General features: G+C 44.5%; 1 protein-coding gene across 3 annotated transcripts in view; it reads right to left on the bottom strand.

Annotated features, from left to right (window-relative positions):
• The window catches only part of MYO5B (myosin VB), a 296,838-nt gene that overhangs the window by 84,818 nt on the left and 195,221 nt on the right, over positions 1 to 16,799 (bottom strand). For all 3 annotated transcript variants that reach the window (XM_081881337.1, XM_081881338.1, XM_081881339.1), the window contains exons 15-17: positions 15,671 to 15,823; positions 13,592 to 13,689; positions 8,654 to 8,740 (exon numbers count right to left, since the gene is read on the bottom strand). In XM_081881337.1, the coding sequence (XP_081737463.1) occupies positions 8,654 to 8,740; positions 13,592 to 13,689; positions 15,671 to 15,823 (338 nt within the window). The remainder of the gene's footprint in view (positions 1 to 8,653; positions 8,741 to 13,591; positions 13,690 to 15,670; positions 15,824 to 16,799) is intronic.

Raw genomic sequence — 16,799 nt, 5'->3', positions numbered from 1 at the left:
AGGCATTGTTACCTCCTTCCATGTTACACTCTGGTGTCTTATGCATGTAGAGGAAGGCAGCTGAAAGACAAGGGGAAAGGTAGCCGGCCACCTGCAGCAGAGATCATGATTGTGGCAGTGCCAGCAGTAATACAGTGAGAGGGGAAAGTATTTGATCCCCTGCTAAATTTGCCCGTTTGCCCTCTGACAAAGAAATGACCAGTCCATAATTTTAATGGTAGGCTTATTGTAGCTGTGAGAGACAAAATAACAACAGGAAAATCTCCAGAAGACAAAAGAGAATCAGAGACTGATGCGCATTATAATGAGTGAAATAAATATTTGACTCCTTTGCAAAAGATGACTTAGTACTTGGTGGCAAAACCCTTGTTGGCAGTTACAGAGGCCAGACGTTTCTTGTAGGTGGCCACCAGGTTTGCACACACCTGTAAAGAGCTGGAATTACAGGTAAGACCTCTCCTTTACAGCAGGTGCTTCTAATCTCAGCTCGTTACATACAGTGAAGATACCAGATAGTCTGACATCTGGCTGGTTGATAGGGGATCAAATACTTATTTCACTCATTATAACGCACATCAGTCTCTGACTTTTGTCTTCTGTGTTTCTGGGGTTTTTCCTGTTGTTATTCTGTCTCTCTCAGCTACAATAAACCTACCATTAAAATTATGGACTGGTCATTTAGCAGGGGATCAAATACTTTCCCCCCTCACTGTAGAAGCAGGAGGGAACTGCAAGGAAAAGGCGAGTCCCTGCAGCCTGTCAAATTCAATATGAGGAAAGCTCCTTTTTAAAACTTTCAGCGCAGCTCTAAAAACAGCTCTCAAATTTTTGGAACAGAGGATCCATACGAAATGGTACTCACAGCTCATCTGGGTTTTATACTTGTCCAAAATTAATCCATTCCCTCTTTAGCTGCACTTCCCCAAGACTGTATGGTGCAATTCATTCCCCCACCCCTTCCACAAACACACACACACTGAATAGGCAAGAATTAACCCAGTTTAACCCACTTGCCATCTCAAATGTCTCTGAACTTCTTAGTCAAAAGAAGAAAGCTCGAGAAAAGTCCACAATGCTTAGAGAGAGGGGAGGGGGGGAGTGTAACTGTCGCAAGCTTCCTTCCAGGGGGAAATAAACTTAATTGTGTCCAACAATGCGGAAACGAAAAGTTGGAAAATAAATTTGGGCAAACAAATGGTTCAAAACCCATCCAAGGAGATGGAATGAGCAGCTCCTGCTGCTGTTGTGTAGCAGCAGAGAGTTACAAACAGCAATCCCAAGTCAGAGGGGGGAAAATGAGGATGGAAGGGGAAGAACAAGACACACACACACACACACACACACAGAGAGAGAGAGAGAGAGAGAGAGAGAGAGAGAGAGAGAGAGAGAACTAGGCTGAGAAAATTGCCTTGTATTCTGTTAAGGCCAAACCATAAGCAAATGTTTTATTGAGCATTTCTGTGATGACTCCAGCCTCCTCCCCCTTTACCTCAAATACCTAAAGTATATCTAGATACTAAATCTTTATACTGTGCATTGCTTTCCTGGGAAGAACAGTGGCTCTGAGTGCAACTTCTGCCAGCTGACATCGATTCACTCAATGAAACAGATTATCAGAAGATTCAGGCCTGACAGGAGGAAGTAACTTCATTTAGCATGTACTTGACAAAATTCACTGCCGCAAAGCATGAGGGTGATGGCTGCTGAGCTTATGTGACTTTTAAAAAAAGGATTAGAAAAATTATTGATTGATGGACTTAACAATGGCTATCCCGTACGCTAACAGCAAACCCATTTTCAGAACAGGACCTTTATTTACGGCTGCTCCAGACGACCTGGCTATTCGGCATTTGTGCCAGTTTGCTTGCACAAAGCTTAGGCAGTGCTTAGACCATATCAGACCTTTCCTGAGTATTTGCTCCAATTAGTTCAGAGGGGGATCATACGATCCTGTGCTCACCTTGATTTGTTTAAGGTAGGCTTTTTTAAAACAAAACAAAACAAAACAAACAAAACAAAACAAAACAAAACAAAACAAAACAAAACAAAACAAAACAAAACAACAACGTCTTCTTGTTATATGTCATTATTCCTTCATCCCATTCTTTTCGGTACATTCTTCATCACTTTCCGAACCACAAAAGGCATTAAAAATGATTCAATAGGTGAAGGGGTGGAACCTTCAGTCATCCAGATGCTGGTGAACTACAACTCCCATCATCCCTGCCCATTGGCCATGCTTGCTGGAGGTGATGGGAGTTGTAGTTTAGCAGCATCTGGAGGCTTCCCAGACCTACCGTATGTTAGGGCTACAGAGCACTTTAATTCACTTTAACTGTGCATATTTAAAGTTCTGGTGTTGTGCTTTACTCTCCGTGCTTGACTCTCTCCCACAAAATGTTGACTGAAGGCACTCCTAGACAAAACAGACCTTTCTATCTATGCACAAAGGGAAGGTTTCTGCAGGACTGGAGGAACCATCAGTTGGCAGAAGAATAAAACAACTTTGTAGGCTTGGGAGGGGAAGGAGAGCAGTTCCAATAAGGACCACAGAATGTTGACAGACTGGTTTTGTTTGGGGGGGGGGTTGGGGGGCAAGGGGAGAAAAGGAATGGAGCACAGATTTCCAAACTGTGGTTCATGGAGCACCAAGCGGCCTTCAAGCTTCATTCAGGCATGTCTGCATTGAACATTCATATTGATCTTAATTGTAACTTTATTGTTTTGTTTATTTCTTATCTTGTATTCAATGCCCTTTTAAAATGGGTTGGGGGGGTTACTGGGTTATTGTTTTTATTTCGATTACCGTATTTTTCGCCCTATAGGACACACTTTCCCCCCTCCAAAAATGAAGGGGAAATGCGTGTGCGTCCTATGGGGCGAATGCAGGCTTTCGCTGAAGCTTGGAGAGCAAGAGGGGTCAGTGCGCACCGACCCCTCTCGTTCTCCAGGCTTCAGGAAGCTATCAGCAAGCCTGGGGAGTCTGCGGGAGTTCCCGCAGGGCTCCCTAGGCTGCGGGTAGCAGCCTGCTGCCCGGAGCGCGGGGCGTGCTGAAGCAGAGCGCCCCGCGCTTCGGGCAGATATCCTTTTCTCCTCTAAAAACTACGGTAGGTGCGTTTTTAAAAGCTCGGATTTCCCCCGCGGCTGGGGGGGGGGATTTTTTTCCCTTTATTCCCAAATTGGGTGCGTCCTATGGGCCGGTGCGTCCTATAGGAAGAAAAATACGGTATGTATTCTGTATTTTTAAATCATTGTTTTATCCCGTGGACAGCCCTGAGATTGTATAGGGCAGTATACAAATTTAAATAAAAACAACAACAAAGTTTGAATTCTATGGAATGCAAGATAAGAAATAAAAGAATCAAAGGGCACCACAACTGCTAAAACAGGCATAAAAATCATTCCAGGGTCCACAAAGACAACCAGCCATTTTCAAGCGGTCTGTGCAAAAAAATAAGTTTGGGAACCACTGCAATGGAGTATCCAAGTAAAGGGCAAGGCTGGTCAGAACCCTAAACAGGAGTATTCTATACTGCAACATTTTGTTGCAGGTTTCACTTGCCAGTATACCTCTGGAGACAGACGGGCAGGAAGATCATCATTTTGACACTGGGCTGATAAGCTTCCCAGATTGTGTCTGGTTCCTCAGAACTAGGAACACTGGTCTGGTCTAGGAAGGATAACTCTTCTGTTCTTATGACTGACCCTTCTGCAACAGCTGTGCGTTGACTCATTGATCTTAAAGCGAAAGTGTTCGTACACAAGGAAGCTTGTGAGTGATAGCTGAGGAGCTCAACTATTCAAGTTCATGGTTTCTAAAGATTACCTTTCAAGTGTAGCCAGGACTTCTAGAACGAAGATAAATTGATTCAAAATGGTTTTCAAGAAGTAAGAGACAGTGTTCCTTGCTTTAAACAAAAAGAGCTGTGATCGATACACTGTCCATTTCTTTGTGATGGTGCATTCATCATGGTACATTCTAATAACAAACACACCCCTCTGCTCCTGAGCAGCGCTTCAAACTGAATTATGCATTTTTAGTCTCTATCACATTTATGCAGAAATCTAGTATTTCATGGCACAAAAAACCCACAACTAAGCGTATCCAGTTTTGCAGTGTTTATAGTTTTGAAGGTTTCTGTTCTGCCAATGCTCTCTGGAATCAGGAATGATTAAAAAGCTGCTCTCTCAATTACACAAAAGGAACAAGAAACATTGCAGCAGCTTTGTCAAGGGGATTGCAAGCTGGATCCTGAACTCTCAATATTTCAGTGAGGAACAACTGAAACGGTAATTACTCCTTCACCAATGCAATGCAGACACATTGAAACCAGCCATGTTGAAGTACATGGTATCCTATACATAGAAACATGTACAGGCAGCTGCAGGTGGTTCGGCCATCTGCCCAGGAGGAACTTAAAAGTATTCTGGTTGTCTGTTAGACCCTTCTCTTACGCCGTGACCTTAAGGTGCCCAGAAATGCATTTTCAGCATTGGTTTCAAATAATAATCAATAGGAGTATAGCATCTAGATCAAGGGAAGTAATAGTGCCACTGTATTCTGCTCTGGTCAGACCTCACCTGGAGTACTGTGTCCAGTTCTGGGCACCACAGTTCAAGAAGGACACTGACAAACTGGAACGTGTCCAGAGGAGGGCAACCAAAATGGTCAAAGGCCTGGAAACGATGCCTTATGAGGAACGGCTAAGGGAGCTGGGCATGTTTAGCCTGGAGAAGAGGAGGTTAAGGGGTGATATGATAGCCATGTTCAAATATATAAAAGGATTTCACATAGAGGAGGGAGAAAGGTTGTTTTCTGCTGCTCCAGAGAAGTGGACACGGAGCAATGGTTCCAAACTACAAGAAAGAAGATTCCACCTAAACATTAGGAAGAACTTCCTGACAGTAAGAGCTGTTCGACAGTGGAATTTGCTGCCAAGGAGTGTGGTGGAGTCTCCTTCTTTGGAGGTCTTTAAGCAGAGGCTTGACAACCATATGTCAGGAGTGCTCTGATGGTGTTTCCTGCTTGGCAGGGGGTTGGACTCGATGGCCCTTGTGGTCTCTTCCAACTCTATGATTCTATGATTCTAATAATAATAATTTATTATTTATACCCTGCCCACCTGGCTGGGCTTCCCCAGCCACTCTGGGCGGCTTCCAACAAAATATTAAAATACAGTAATGCATCAAACATTAAAAGCTTCCCTAAACAGGACTGCCTTCAGATGTCCAGAAGGGACCTGAAGCTGCAGACATCTTACAGCGTTTATTTATTGGCCATCTGTCACTATGCGCTAATTCTTAATCAATAGGTGAACTGAGAAATACATAATAAACACACACACAAATTTGCAATTAGGGACAGGTGATTCTGTCAATGTTGATTTCTTTCAGTTTCTCTTTTTCCACAGCAGTTTGAGGGTTGTTGTTTTTTGTTGTTTTTTTAAATTCCCCGTGAAGATTCACCAGCATTTTGCTGCGAATTTCTCCTACCATACATAGATCTGTATGCAAATTTCAGTAATTTGCATTTTTTGTGTGTGTCACTCTATTTCCACCTGCTGTAATGCTTTTTAATATTATTTACAGTAACGTATGCATTTAAATGCACAATTTGCCTTGTTGCATGCATTCTTGCACATATCACTTGGCTGGAGAACTGCAAAATTCAGAGAAGAGGAAACCTTGGAGAAGGGAAGGGCTGTGTTTCAGAAAGTGCTGCTAAGCCCAAACCACAGGAGCTTGTGATCCACTTGTATGTGGGGCGGTTTCTGTGACAGCAGAGCCTTAAAACAGGCAACCCTTCACCTGCACCCTGAAATTGTGCATTCCAGGAAAAAGCTGTCACCACTAGGATCTGCAGATGGTGTAAACTGGCCCAGGGTCACCAAGCCTTGCTTCAAAGTAAATTGGTGCATATAGGAAGACTGCCCTGGCAATTGAATGGAATCTTACATTCCTAGGCCCATCAAGTCTCTTTAGACAGGCTGCCATAAATATTATATGCATGTCTTTCATGGCTTTTGGGAGGGCTTAGTAATGGAAAGGCTGTAAAAAAAATGAATAAAACCCCAAATAACAGGGGGAAAGTATAATTCTCTATTAAAGCTCCACTGAACTTTTATCGTGATGGTTTATTTGTGTGGACTATGTACGATTAACAGCCTTCCAGTTTGCTAGCTCAGCAGTAATGTCTGGAATTCCTTATGAAATGCAGATTAAACGAAGCTGGTCTAGGCAGACGAAGAAGAAACCTCACAACACACCTTCCTGCTTTTTATCTCAGGCTGCTAACTGCATGGTGGGCACTTAGCTAATGACAGAGCTGAAGGCTAAGTGGTGAATGGCAAGGAGATGTGGACATTATAGCCAGTATGAATTAGAGCTTAATGTTAAGTAGAAACACCTTTAGCCTTTCACTGTAGAAGAATGGGAATAATTGCTGAGATTAGTGTATTAACACCTGTAATGGGGCGGGGTACCGCTTGCAAAGAAAGAAGATTAATATATAAAATTCCTGCAGACAGAGGACCAGATAATTTTTCTAATAATGACTGTTGTTGTTGTTATCATCACCACCTTCGTAATCCTCATCATATTTAGTACCCACCCTTCACCAGAAGGGCAGGTTACGGCAATGAAAAATATGGTATTTAAAACAGTTTAAAACAAATCTCAATCACAAGTAGAACAGGTCCTAAAATATATATACTGTATATCTAAACTGTCAAAGGGCCAGAATAAAAACGGAGAAGGTGGCCGAAAATAAATGGGTTTCAAAAAGCAGTTTAAAGGTTTGCACAATTGAATCCCCTGAAAGTCCAGATATTGTTATAAACTCAGGACAGTGGCTGTGGCAGAGGTGCTCTTTTCCAGAGTTAAGGAGGAAAAGCAGCCCTCACTAACCCAGAATGTCAACACACGGAATGTCACTAGGAAGAGCGTATAATGAGATACAATGAGATGAGGGAAGTTTGGCCGAACTGTATGCCTGTCTGGGGACCCATAGAGAACACTCTGCATTCGCCCCTTCTTGTTGCTAATGCACATTTACATTCTGAGGCAGAAGTAAGGGGGGGGAGTGGCATGAGGACTTGCCATTACAGTAGCCTTACGTTTATAATCCCATTGCTGCAGATGATAAAGCTGATCATTATGCCGATAGTAAAACACGAAAACTGCTCAGCGGTGAAGCCAGATGCACTCCCACCCTCAAAAGATGACTTGCCCTTGTCACCGTTATCTCTTGATTTATACCTGGGATGTGCAAAATTTCACCAAGCCCTAAAATGTTTCTTTTGTAACTCCAAGCTCCCCAAAATGTGGGAGTTCTTTCCAAACACAAACCTGTCTCTATCCTTGCTTTATCTGTAAGCCAATCGTTGCAAACTACATTAGCACAAGACAGTTTGGGGGACTGGCTTAAAGACGATGATGCCGTGTGGCAGAACACCAGGTGACTGGCCAATCTTTAATTCACTTACAGACTTGTCACTTGAAATTTTATGGAGCGTGGGTTGTTAAAAGAGGCCACCGCTATGTTGTAGCCGGAAAAGAAAAGTTACTGCTGGGATTTCTCCTTGAAATTATTTTCCCCCCTCCGAGGGTATTGTGGAAGTTGGGTGCTGTTTATTTTTTAAAAAATAGAATCAATGCTGAAATGAGCTTATAGTCCTGTACAAAACCCCACTCTTGGTTACTCCTATCCCCAAGAACAATTCAGGGGCCAGGAGATGGCGTAGGGGGAGTCATCTTGCTGCTGCCATGGTTACAATATTTTTCGCTCCATAGGGCGCACTGGACCATGGGGCGCACCTAGTTTTTAGAGGGGGAAATCAAGAAAAAAAAATCTTATTCCCCCCCCCAGCCCCAAAGAGCAGTGTACAGGCTGCATGCAACCTCTCCCTGCAGGAGGGGTTGCACGCGGCTATGGCACAAGCCAAGGCAGCGAGCATGGTGGATCCCGCTTGCTGTTTTGGCTTCCTCTTTCACCCCGCGCAACCTCTCCTTGCCAGGAGAGGCTGCACGGGGCTAAAGAAGCCATAGCTGCGTGCAGCCTCTCCCTGCCGGAGGGGCTGCACGTGGCTATCCCTGAAGCCTTCTGAGCACAGCGCAAGTTCCCGCTGCGCTCCTCAGGCTTTGGGTTCCTTTTGTTGAAGCCGGGAGAGCAAGACTCTCCTGGCTTCAGCGAAAGGAACCTGAAGCCTCCAGAACGCAGCGGGAACTTGTGCTGCACTCCGAAGGCCTTCAGGCAGCTATCCCTGATGCCTGGAGAGCGAGAGGGGTCGGTGCGCACCGACACCTCTCACTCTCCAGGTTTCAGCGAAAGCAACGGGAAGCCTCCGGAGCACGGAGGGAGCGCTCCCTCTGCGCTTCGGAGGCTTAGCATTGCTATCGCTGAAGCCAAGGAGCCTGCATTCGCTCCATAGGACGCACACACATTTCCCCTTAATTTTTGGAGGGGAAAAAGTGCGTCCTATAGAGTGAAAAATATGGTAAATAACTAGAAGACAGGTATCCTTGCTGATCTGCTACAAACCAACCTGGCTACCTTCTACCTATCCCCGGATTCTATTCTGCTTTTGTGTTTGCTAATTTCAATACACACACACTAAAAACAACACAGCGGAAGAGAGGTTTAGAGATATGGTACCTGGACGGGTAGCCAGCTGCACTGATGCGGATGGTCTCCAAGACGCCACAGGCTCTCAGCTGCTGGACCGCTCTCTTTGGATCAAAGCTGCAAAGAAACAAATTTATAGCACCTATGAATGTGGCAGTGCAATACATCTAAAAGCCCTAACAGCAGTTTTTTTCAGGCAGCGCAACTGTTAACAATGCCAAGCAGCGTAGTATCTCTGAGTCAACTGTATAAGTGCTTTCTTGATGGAATGAGTACAGAAATTTGCCCAACCAGAGGAAGTTTCATACAGATAAGGCTTCTCCTTTTAAGCAGGGTTTGGGTTGCCATCTGCCATGGATGCTTCAGTAGAGATAGAGGAGGGAGAAAGGTTGTTTTCTGCTGCTCCAGAGAAGCGGACACGGAGCAATGGTTCCAAACTACAAGAAAGAAGATTCCACCTAAACATTAGGAAGAACTTCCTGACAGTAAGAGCTGTTCGACAGTGGAATTTGCTGCCAAGGAGTGTGGTGGAGTCTCCTTCTTTGGAGGTCTTTAAGTAGAGGCTTGACAACCATATGTCAGGAGTGCTCTGATGGTGTTTCCTGCTTGGCAGGGGGTTGGACTCGATGGCCCTTGTAGTCTCTTCCAACTCTATGATTCTATGATTCTATGATTCTATGATTCTATGAGATTCCTGCATTGCAGGGAGTTGGACTAGAGGATCCTCCCAAATCTATGATTCTACGACTTCCCTAGGAGTACTTCAACATTCACTAAAATTTAAACCGTAACCGAAAGTGGGGTGGAAATAGAGAAATTTAGCGCACTGCAAGAAAAGAATCTCTATGAGGATCTAGCAAACCATTTCTGGATTTGTAAACACTAAAGCATTCTTAATCACATTCTGCAAGGGCAAGGGGAGCTTCTGATGTGAGCTGAGAGCCCTCTCAATCTGGCTTTTGGGACTCTCCCCAAACTTCACTCCCTCTCCCCAGGCAACTTCCCTAATTGGCCCATGCATTTTGGGGGTGGAGGGTGGGTCAGGGGCACAGAAGTGAAGGGAAAATGCTTTTGACTAGCTGGGATGTGTCCCTGAACTGTAACAATGCTTACTGCATGCCAGGTTGAAGGATGGAGAGATGCGGTATTAGGTGGTGATATAGCATCCTCTGGCTTTTGTGTACCTGGAATGTCCCCTGGTGTACATCTGCTGCCCCACCAATTTTTGCTTTTATTTTGCCCTCACCCTCCTCTAGCATAAGGAGAACATGGTCTATGAGGGAACCTTGCCCTCTGGTTGGAAAAAAACAAAACAGTTTCCTGCCCCTGACACTAAGCAGATTTCACCTTCATTTTCCCAGGACCAAGGAGGTGCATGGGGCCACTGCTTTCAACCTGAAATGAATTCCTAATTCTGGATCCTACTTGTGGAAGGCCTTTTCACCCCTCTTCAGTGAATAACTGGTCTGAAGGCAGCCCTGCATCAGGAAGTTTTTAATGTTTTATTATGTTTTTATGTGTGTTGGAAGCTGCCCAAAGTAGCTGGGTGAAATAATATAAATATAAATATAAATATAAATATAAATATAAATATAAATATAAATATAAATATAAATATAAATATAAATATAAATATAAATATAAATATAAATATAAATATAAATATAAATATAAATATAAATATAAATATATTGGCAAGTTCACAATTTGCCAGAACTGAATTAGAAACTCCAGGATTGCTCGCCAGTTCCTTTTCTGTGGCTCAAAATCTTCAGCAATTGCTGTCAACATTTAATATTTGCAAATCCAGAACCAATAAGCAGTTTTGAGTAGCCCTTGATGCACCATAATAGCAGAAATACGCCGCCTCCTGGTATTCGCCACATTATAAAATCCATCAAAGCTGTCAATCCCCCAGCAAGTGACCCATTATTTTATCATGAAGTCAAATGCACAAGAGCATTTAGCACATTATTCCAGCGAGCAGCTCAGCAGTACGTGTGCTCGTGTGTGTGTGTGCGCCATTTTAATAATAATAATAAATAACACTAGCAATTTTGCTTTGACTGAGCACCTTTCATCATACAAACTCCCAAAGCAATTCTTTATGTTGGCTATAACAAAGAGACCTCTCTGAAATGCTGCTGCCACAATCAAACTCTTGCCACTTTGGGACAGAGTACAGCAGTTATTCAACAACACATTTAGGAAGAAGCGGAGACTATCGCAAATTTCACAGGAGTAACTATAGCAAAAGTTAAGCAAGGGAAGGAATTTCAGTAGGGACAAATGTAAGATTCTGCAGTTAAGAGGAAGAACCAGGTGCATAAATATAAGACGAGGGGCGCCTGGATTGCCAGCAGTGCATGTGAAAAGGATCTAGGGATCTTAGTAGACCACAAACTTAACATGAGTCAATAGTGTGCTGCAACAGCAAGAAAAGCTAAAGCTACTGTATTTTTTGCTCTATAGGATGCACACTTTCCCCTCCAAAAATTAAGGGGAAATGTGTGTGCGTTCTATGGAGGGAATGCAGGCTCCTTGGCTTCAGCAATAGAAATGCATAGCCTCCGAAGCGCAAAGGGAGCGCTCCCTCCGCGCTCTGGAGGCTCCGCGTTGCTTTCGCTGAAGCCTGGAGAGCGAGACCAACCCCTCTCGCTCTCCAGGTTTCAGGGATAGCCGCCTGAAGACTTTGGAGCGCAGCGCGAGTTCCTGCTGCGCTCCGCAGGCTTCAGGTTCCTTTTGCTGAAGCCGGAAGAGCAAGACTCTCCCGGCTTCAGCAAAAGGAACCCGAAGCCTGCGGAGCACAGCGGGAACTCGCGCTGCGCTCTGAAGGCTTCAGGGATCTTTGAGGCTGGCGGTGGGGGAAAGCAGCGCTTCCCCCACTGCCAGCCCCACAAGCTCGGGGGACAGCACGGTTGAACGCACAGAATGCACTTGAATGAACAGAAAACACCTTGTTTTAGAGGGGGAGAACATGAAAAAAAATTTCTCCCCCTCTTTGCGCAGCGCCCCTTCAGCGAAGCAGCAGCAGAAATGGAAAGGGCTCTGTTTCTCCTGCCGCTTTGCTGAAGGGGCGCTGAGCAGAGAGAGTGAGATTTTTTTTTCTTGTTCTCCCCCTCCAAAACAAGGTGTGCCCTATGGTCGGGTGCATCCTATAGAGCGAAAAATACGGTATTCTAGGCTCCATCAACAGAAGCATAGTGTCCTGGTCAAGGGAAGTAATAGTACCGCTCTATTCTGCCTTCGTCAGACAACACCTGGAGTACTATGTCCAGTTCTGGGTGACACAATAGATAGGATATTCTTTAGGGGAAGGGCAGTGGCTCAGTGGTAGAGCCTCTGCTCTGAATACAGAAAGTTCTGGGTTCAAACCACAGCATCTCCAGATGGAGCTGGGAACACCGCTTCTGAAACACTGGAGAGCTGCTGCCAGTCAGTGCAGACAATACTGGGATAGGTGAACTCAGCATAAGGCAGCTGTCATCCCCTATGGAAAGACACATTTCTAAAGGCTCATTGAAGTGCTCAGCATCGGGCAGGATTACCCCATATACAATTAGGAAAGAGGGCCTTCTCAGTGGTGGCACCCACCTTGTGGAACGCCCTCCCATCAGATGTCCACCTTTAGATATAACCTTTAGAAGACATCTGAGGGGGGCCACTAGGGGCGCATTGGAAGATGGCTGACAATAACATCTCTCTGGTCCACACGAGGTAGTTAAGAGGCTGTTATGGGAGTATGCAGCCTCCCTTGTTGCCCCAAGGATATGGGGAACACTGCCCTTGCCTGCTGTGCCCATAAATCACCCCCTGATTCGAAAGAAGGGGGTGAAGGCACTAGGCAGAATGCCCTTGTGTGGACTCTGGCTCTCCTTGACGCTGTCTCTGATCGCGCCACTAGCTGCAGCAATTTGTAATAATTAATTTGGAAGAAGCAAATGCACATATTTCAAGTGAAGAAGGGGAGTGAAGACTGCTAACTGAAGGGACCTCTGTGAAAGAAGAACGACGGGTCGGAGCAACAGGAATATCTCATGGAGAAGACACATTAAAGGCTGGGTATGTCAGCAGCGGGACTGGATGGGGGGAAAAACTTTTTTTTCTTTTCTTCTATGTGATTAACTAAGAACCCCTTCCTATACTGGATCCGTCGGCTAACTGACCTAAGCAGGATGTTTAAGGTCTGTGTGGAAATGAACTTTAACCAAAAGTATGTTTTATGGAGATTGAGTAAAGAATAAGAGCTTTTGGAGTGACGCAGCAATAAAAACAGCCGCCATCTTGCCAGGCTTGGTCGAAGGATTTACAACCAGGAGGAGGAATGGATTTGTTTTCGGACTGCATTCCTGGCGAACCTCCTCAGAGGTTGGGAGAAAGGCGGCAGATTTGTGAAGATTAACGACGGTAAGACTGTTTTTATTTATGGAAGCGATGATATACGGAAACCGTCTGAATATGGTTCTTGAATAAAAATATCCACACAGGATTACAACTTGTTTTAACCCGCTTTGGAGAGCATCAGAGGTCACAAAGAGAAAAGATGTGGAAAACAATAAGAAAGGACTGGACAGTATTGTGAACATCATATGGACAGATTTGTGGACATTAAAGCAGCAGCAAGAAGATGATTGGATCCCCTTTGGAACTTGAAATATGGGTACCCCCAACAAAAATTTAAAATTCGGCTTTGTATTTTGGAATTTATGTAATTTGGTTTGATATGATGTGATTGGTCGGTTAATAAATAAATATTAAAAATAAATAAATAGAAGACATCTGTATAGGGAAGCTTTTTAAGATTTAATGCTTTTTTATATGTTGGAAGCTGCCCAGAGTGGCTGAGGCAACCCAGTCAGATGGGTGGGGCACAAACAACAACAACAACAACAACTGACAATCAGACATCAACTGTCTCATGGTCTGCTTAACTTCAGCCCATTGATGTTCTTGTCTTGTTGTACTTACCTGAAAGGAAGCTTCTCATCATTTGGCTTGATGCAACGTACATAATGGGGAGTGGTGGCATTCAGGGTCTCCATAAGCAAATGTAAGGAGTTACGGAACTGGAAGAAACAATTAAAAAGACAACCCATTCCTGAAATGAGATGGCATAATGTGGAGTGTAGCATCACTTTCTTTTTCTACACCTGATTGCACTTAATGAGCGACTGCTAAATCTGTGAGATGACTCAGCCCTAGAGCATAGCATCTCCGCCTGCGAAGCCTTGCCTACTCTTCTGGACACTGCAGTCAAGTGAGGAACATGCACATGGAAACACCTGTAAAAGGGGGTGGTGAATAGTTTGCCCCATCCTGGTCACTGCCTCGTGGCTACAGCATGTGTGAATGACACAGTGTCATGATGACAAACTGCTTGCTTCACAACTCCTCAAATGCAATCCTTTTTCAGCAGAGACTGTTCAGGGATTTCAGTGTGTGTGTGTGTGTGTGTGTGTGAGAGAGAGAGAGAGAGAGAGAGAGAGAGAGAGAGAGAGAGAGAGAGAGAATTGGCCTTTTAACATCACAAAACAGCAAGGGAGGAATGGGCCCAAAGTACATCAGATTCTATGCTCCTGCCTCTAAGCAGGATCCTGCCCAAATTGCTCTGGATATTTTAATAGGAAAACAGTGCATATGGCATTTTAAATAAATACAATAGGGTGCAATTCAACATCGTGCTAAAGCGTTCACTCTGTCAAGAGTAAGCATTTCTGTTTGCCAGACAGAGCCATCTCTCCCTGGAGAGGGAGCAGGGGGAAAGAGAGGGCAGAAAGTCACCGGGTGCTAGCAAGACAAATTGCCATGGTTTCTGCTAGCACAACAACATGTTCGGATCTGGCCCAAATATTGCAAAATCCACCTGGCAAGCATGCCACACATAAGAGTGGAAAACAGAATCTGGGGCTCACTGAACCACAGACGGCTGTTAAGTTAAATAACTGCAAGGACTGATACCTATTCTGGCCTGAGAGAAGCCTTCTTTTGGAACTTAAATTGAATTAGTTAATATTTATTACACATATGAATCTCTTCCAATGAATCATCTGGAAGAAATCTGACCCTTAGAATGGTCACTGGGGTGGTTTTGTGCCCTAATAAAATCTCCTGCCCCCAGATCTAAGCAGAAGGCAAAAGGAATGCCAAACCACCCCAAATACTAAGGTGGTGGCAGGTGGAGGGGAATACCTACATTTCCCCCCAAATATACTAAAATAAATAAATTGATTTTAGTATATTTGGGGGAAATTGTGTATATTTGAAAACGTGGGCAGCATTAAGATAAATTCAACAGTGTAAATAAGTTTTGATGGATGGACTAATGGAATAATGGAATACTCAATGGTTTAGTTTACATAAAATATGCAGGGATTTATGTTATGGAAAATGAACCATGGAAAGAGTAGAAGCGAAGTCATTGATATTTTATGGTTGTTTAAATGAATATTCTAAAATGTAAAACAGAAAATTTAATAAAAATTAGGGGGGGGAGGAATACCTAAAATTGGCAGCAGAACTTAAGTAAATAAATGCATCCAAGCAGTAGTGTTCAGTGTTGGTTATTCACTTAGTCTTACGTTTTTGGTGTGACAAAGAGTACGAATAAAAGGTAAAAAGATAAAGGACCCTTGGACGGTTACATCCAGTCAAAGGCGACTATGGGATTGAGGCACTCATCTCGTTTTCAGGCCGTGGGAGCCGGCGTTTGTCCACAGACAGCTTTCCGGGTCATGTGACCAGCAGGACTATACCGCTTCTGGTGCGGTGCAACAGAACACTGTGACGGAAACTAGAGCACATGGAAACACTGTTTACCTTCCCACCACAGTGGTGCCTATTTATCTACTTGCACCGGTGTGCTTTTGAACTGCTAGGTTGGCAGGAGCTGGGACCGAGCAATGGGAGCTCACCCCGTCGCAGGGATTTGAACCGCTGACCTTCCAATCAGCAAGCCCAAGAGGCTCAGTGGTTTAGACCACAGTGCCACCCGCGTCCCTATAAAAAGGACAAATGTTCCACTGAGAGTGTGTGAGAACGATTTCCTACCTGATGCCCAACTGTTTTCTTGTGCTCCTTATTGGCTGCTTTCACAGCTGGACGGGCAGAGCGGATATTGATTTTCGAGGAAGCTCCTTTTCCAGTCGCAGCAGCCGGCGCGGCGTCTTTCCCATCATGAAACAAGTCGGCTACCATGGGGTACTGCAAAGAAGGAAGAAAGGCTTGGACTGTTTAGTGCTCTTGCTACGGCGGTCAGGAAAACAGGCTTGGCTCCTCCTGGTCAGCAAAGGCACGCTCAGAGCCCTCGCTGAAAGGCAAGGTTTTTAAACAGTGCTATGCTAAATGCAGCCATATCAAATGCAATTAAATATTTTTCTGTATCTCTTAGAGCCAAAGGAGACCTGATGTTAAGCAGGTTCCTTTAAAAAATAATAATAATAAATTGTTGCTAGCTGGTGTGGTGGTGCAATTCCTTTGAGACCACAGTATATAAGAAAGGGGGGGGGGCGAACATTTTAGGAATGCAAGAAGCTGCCTCATACCAAGCCAGACTGTGACAAGACCACCACAGGTATTCCATATACCCTTGCAACAAGACCACCTGTCTGCCTAGCTCAGTATCGTCCGCACCTGTGGTTCTCAAATATTTCCCCCCTCCACAGACCTCTGGGAAATTGCTGAGGGTTTTTTTGGCAGACGACTTAATGATTTTTCTGCCAGTTGTAATTGCTCTGTGCTAGGTGCTGTGTGACTTTTAACTGTATTTTTACACACATTGCTGCAGACCACCTGATGGGAAGCCCCCCCCCCCAATCTACACAGTTTCAGGCAGAAGTCTTTTCCTCAGCCCTCCATAGAGATCCCAAGGATTCAACCCAAGACCTTCTGCTCCACAAGGCTGAGGTTTAGAAAACCACAGTAACAATTGACTGAGGGAAGTAGATCATAGAATCGAAAAGTCGGAAGGGACTATGGGGATCATCTAGGCCACCCCCTCCAACACAAGGAATCTTTCGCCCCATGTGGGGCTCAAACCCATGGCCCTGAGTTTAAGAGCCTCGTGCTCCAGCAATTGAGTTTAAGCATGTTTAGCCTGGAAAAGAGGACAGTGGGAAGAGATATGAGAGCTATTTTCAAGTATCTAAAGGGCTGCCACATGGAAGATGTTACTCCAAGA

Source organism: Podarcis erhardii (assembly GCF_964252035.2).
Source record: "Podarcis erhardii genome assembly, chromosome: 11".
Taxonomy (NCBI): Eukaryota; Metazoa; Chordata; class Lepidosauria; order Squamata; family Lacertidae; genus Podarcis; species Podarcis erhardii.
This window is presented reverse-complemented; position numbering and strand designations above follow the sequence as displayed.